The sequence below is a fragment of the Pseudomyrmex gracilis genome, unplaced genomic scaffold, assembly GCF_002006095.1.
Source record: "Pseudomyrmex gracilis isolate BER0280 unplaced genomic scaffold, ASM200609v1 scaffold_223, whole genome shotgun sequence".
Classification (NCBI taxonomy): domain Eukaryota; kingdom Metazoa; phylum Arthropoda; class Insecta; order Hymenoptera; family Formicidae; genus Pseudomyrmex; species Pseudomyrmex gracilis.
In genome coordinates this window covers 119,006-123,394 of record NW_018020807.1, presented here as the reverse complement: position 1 = coordinate 123,394, position 4,389 = coordinate 119,006, and the positions used below count along the sequence as shown (strand labels likewise).

Sequence of the window (4,389 nt, the reverse complement as noted above, 5' to 3'; positions counted from 1 at the left end):
AAGGCCATTGCACGTAGCAAAAATTTAGACGTAGTCGCAAGGTCGTAAGCAAATCGACCAATCGCTGGCCAGCATTCCAACTAATGTAAAATAATACTGGTCTGTAATTGGTTAAATTGCTTACGACCTTACGGTTACGGCTAAAATTTTTTCACGTGTAATGGCCCTTACCTCCGTGAGTATAAGCTTGTTCGTGGGCGCCACTAGACGAACTTATCCGGTAAGTCTGGAAACACTGATATCTACTTCTAACAGGTTCTAAGCTAAACTGATGTTTTACATAACCTTTTTGTGTTGAGCATATACAAAGGAAAAAAAATGAAAAAATAATATAAATAACTGAAATTAATAAATTATAATGAGGCAGAGCTGATTTGACGTGGCTGTTGGTACGTGTATAAAATTATTATTTTCAAAATGTTCGTTTACGTTTCTCACGTATCGCAACTTTGAGGTTCTACTTTAAAACATTTTTTTCAAAAATAGATATTTTCTTATATACATAGTTTAATATACTTTTATATAAATATAATATAGTTTATGTCATTTTTTTTTTTATTATTATTTCCCAAAAGAAGCAATTCGTTCATATCAATTTGATGTTCTGCATCTGTCAATGTGTGGATCTTTATACTCTCTAAACAATAAGAATGAAAATCAATGTATTGACACAATTGAGAATGATAAATAATGACTGCCGAAGTGACAAAATGTGTCAAACATGTATAAAGAATTATAAATAATATATAATATAATTTGGATGTAAATGTAATACAATTAGAAAAATATAAATGCTATTTGAAACAATGTTTTAGTTTTTTAATACCGCGATATGTATTCTAATTTGATTTACGATTATTCTTTTTTTTTCCAAATGTGTAACCTGTTATTTAATATATGTACAATGTTTCAGACAATTTTATGATTTATATATGAGCACCATAAAAAGTAAAATTATAAAGTGTTCAAGCAAGATAAGTAAATAAGTGAATAAAAAAAAAAAAGATTATTGTTGACATAACAAAATGTATACAAATATATGTTATATTTGTCTTTGACACACATATCTTTCTGCAATTCTTAGTCAAAGTTGATAAAGTTTGTTCATGTTCAAACTTGTCAAAGATGTTGCGAAACGTAACCAGATTATATTCAACGAAGAAAACTACCAAATCAAGAAATCATTATGACGTATTAAAGATCACGCCCCGCGCTACTCAGAATGAAATAAAGAAAGCATATTACAAATTAACTCTTCAATATCATCCCGATAAAAATAAGAGTGATTTTGCAAAAGAAAAGTTTCAAGACATCTCCGAAGCTTATGAAGTTCTTGGTAATCACGAATTGCGTAAGAATTACGACAGAGGTATGATGATCCGTCAACAGCCAATATCGACTACTAGAGAATCCACAGTTAATTACAAAGAGCAAGTTTACTCGGGAAGTTCCAAAATCTATAATTTTGATGAATGGACAAGGGCGCACTATGGAATGGAATTTCAGAAATCACAAAAGAGAAAGGTTGCATATGAAAATTTAAAAAAAATGGAAAAATTGGAGAAGGAGGAAAGTAATTTTCCAAATGCTACACTGATTGCTACAGTTATCTTAAGTCTTATGGTACTTGCTATGTATTTTAGAGAAACATTTGATAAACCATCTAAAAATAGTAGACATATAGAACAAAGTCGAGAAAATGATAAACATTAATCAATGTGTGAAGTTATTTACAATAATATAATTTTTGTGTACATATGTATATATGTATACTTAGTACTGTATATACAGATTTATTTATTTTAGGCTATATCGATCCTACATCTCTATCGGTATAAAATAAGAAACTAGCATAATAAAAATATTGTACTTGTGTTACATTCTTGTTAAAAATGAGGAAAATCTACAATATTACATAATACATCAGTAAAGTTGTTATCGATCGCTTTACAACATATTCACATGACTTTGTCTTCATTGTTTAGCAAAGTTCCTTACAGTAGTAAAAGTGATATTGAAAAACAATTCTTTTGGGAAGAATCTTACTGGTGATACTAAATGAGAAGAGAATATATTTTAGTAAGAACAACTTATAAATATTTTCTATACAACAGAGATTGCAACTGTTAACATATATTAATTTAGTTTATCTAAGCACAGATATCTCACATACAATTAATCTAGAAAATATTTCAAGACTATTAGTACTTGACATGTTAAATCCAGTGATAATACATAAAATGAGAGAATCAAGGTATAAATATGATGTGGAAAGCAGTTATACAATTTATACATTACATATTTTATATTATGCAATTACCGATCATTTGATATAAAAAAATAATAGTAATTCACATACAAAGTTATATGAAAGAACAATATAAAATATTTTGTGCCACAATTAAACAAATGTGTAATTTAAGAAAACTGTATAACATTACTAGTATGGCCTATAAATTGGCATGCCTGATGGTAATGGCATTATTGGCATGCCTGATGGTAATGGCATTGGCATAGCTACAGGTCCAGTTGGATATGGTATAGAAGGTGTTATTCCAGGGAAATTTGAAGCAGTTGGATAGCCAGGTCCCGAAAAAGATCCTTTTCTTGTTAATTCTCTCATTTTGTCTACTTTCACTTTACGCAAGTGCATTAATTTTCTTTGTATCAGAAACTGATCCAGAAATTCATCCACTTCCATATCACCAGCTAGGAATTTCTGTGCTATTGCCTATATAAACAACAATGATGTTTTTTAAATCTGATTCAACAAACTAATGAAAAAGTGTTTATGTACCTCTGATTCTTCTTCGATTTCAGCAGCAGCTGCTTGTAGCAGATCCAGTGCAGTATCAACCGTCATTGTATCAGATTTGTTACCTATTGGCAATATTATGAAAAATACAAAAGCTCTTGAAAATATATTTAATGCTTTTATATAATTTGTTTAATAACTTACGTAATTCATCTAATTTCTCCTTAACACTGGTACACAATTGAGTAGCCTGTTGACTCAGGTCTTTTACAATCTGTTTGCCTTCCTCCAATTCAGGTTGCTTTGACAGATTAAATTCAGCTCTAGATCTATTGCTCACCATTAACATTTCTTTCTCAGTCTCCAGATCTTTAAACTGATTGTAATATATTACGATATGATTATATATATCACTAATATTACAATATCAAGTTGTATGATAACAAAGAGAATAATAGAGTTTCAACATATACACACAAATATATAATGTGACAAGTTAGAAATACATATTTCTGAACTTTGACACATAATTAAATACAACCAATATCAAGTTTTCTCTGTATTAGAATCACCTGCTGTATATCTTTCACTACATCTTCGAATTTTCCATCATTGTTTAATAATTCTTTCAACTCCTCATTATCTAAGTGAGACAATAAACCCAATGCTGCAGGTATGTCTGGCTCCAAATTCGACTTGTACATTTTTCGCGAGATAACTTATAACGAGATAGCAGTACTGAGTTGTTTTATAGATTATATGCTTTTATTTGTTTAAAAACACAAGCTCTATTTTACATAAAAACACATTTGCGAAAATCCGCAACACTCGACATAAGTGACTAATTGGAGTGACAATAGTGACAGTTTCAGGAATGTAAAGCCTGTATCAAACAGCTAGTTTGAATGCATTTGAATGTAACCAATCAGAACTACGCAGCCAATAGTTTTGCATATTTCAATTGGACGATTTCTGATTGGACAACAAATTGCAAGAATTAATTCGTATCTTGTAGTCTGAAACAAGCTTAAAATCAGGTAAAGTAGCGCTAGCGTTTCTGTAAATTCCTAGTTTATATCATAGACGTATAATATATAGACTGCGCGTTTTGCTGAAAAGATGTCTTCAACGTTGAGAGAGACAACATACTTTGAATAGTAACTCTTTCTCTGTCTATCAATGTCTGTGGTGGGATCAGGGCCTTTGACTATATAAGTATGGACTGCTAGTTCCTTCCACTTTTCCCATTTAAGCAATGTATAAGCAGCGTAGGTAACATAGATAAGAAATAGGCACCGCCTTTGGGCCAAAAAGCGGGAAATTCAAATATAGTTCGAGAAAGTAAGTAAGGTAAAAAATGTAAATGTGAAACACAATTACTTGTACAAACAAATTTAATAGAATTTGCCATAAATAATAATAATAATAATAATAATATTACCATATATTAAAATTTTACATTTGTTACATATTGATAACATTGTTTTCAAATAAGTATATCAAATTATTGACCTTTCAATATTGTTAATTTTTTATTTGTGTGTCTGACGAAAGTATCGTGAGCCTTAAACGTAAGTGTTTTTGCTAAATGTGACATTTTTATGTCTAAATATAACGATATAAATAATTTTATT

At 29.8% G+C, this 4,389-nt stretch overlaps 2 protein-coding genes across 2 annotated transcripts; one reads left to right on the top strand and one right to left on the bottom strand.

The window, feature by feature from the left end:
• Positions 1-212: 212 nt before the first annotated feature.
• Positions 213-2,179, top strand: LOC109858769 (dnaJ homolog subfamily C member 30-like). The gene is made up of 2 exons (XM_020436351.1): positions 213-389; positions 914-2,179. Exon 2 carries the CDS (start codon positions 1,126-1,128, stop codon positions 1,711-1,713), a length of 588 nt encoding a protein of 195 aa, XP_020291940.1. The 5' UTR covers positions 213-389; positions 914-1,125; the 3' UTR covers positions 1,714-2,179.
• A 102-nt stretch (positions 2,180-2,281) lies between these two features.
• LOC109858768 (vacuolar protein sorting-associated protein 37B) lies at positions 2,282-3,613 on the bottom strand. Its single transcript, XM_020436350.1, has 4 exons — positions 3,328-3,613; positions 2,960-3,131; positions 2,798-2,880; positions 2,282-2,731 (listed from the first exon to the last, which is right to left on the bottom strand). Exons 1-4 carry the CDS (start codon positions 3,457-3,459, stop codon positions 2,441-2,443), a joined length of 678 nt encoding a protein of 225 aa, XP_020291939.1. The 5' UTR covers positions 3,460-3,613; the 3' UTR covers positions 2,282-2,440.
• Positions 3,614-4,389: the final 776 nt, after the last annotated feature.

Coding starts and splice junctions, on each gene's coding strand:
- LOC109858769 (XM_020436351.1), top strand. CDS start 1,126: ATGTTGCGAAACGTAACCAGATTATATTCAACGAAGAAAACTACCAAA.
- LOC109858768 (XM_020436350.1), bottom strand. CDS start 3,459: ATGTACAAGTCGAATTTGGAGCCAGACATACCTGCAGCATTGGGTTTA. Junction 3,132..3,327: donor TAGTGAAAGATATACAGCAG/GTGATTCTAATA, acceptor TATTACAATCAG/TTTAAAGATCTGGAGACTGA. Junction 2,732..2,797: donor AAATCGAAGAAGAATCAGAG/GTACATAAACAC, acceptor TTGTTTATATAG/GCAATAGCACAGAAATTCCT.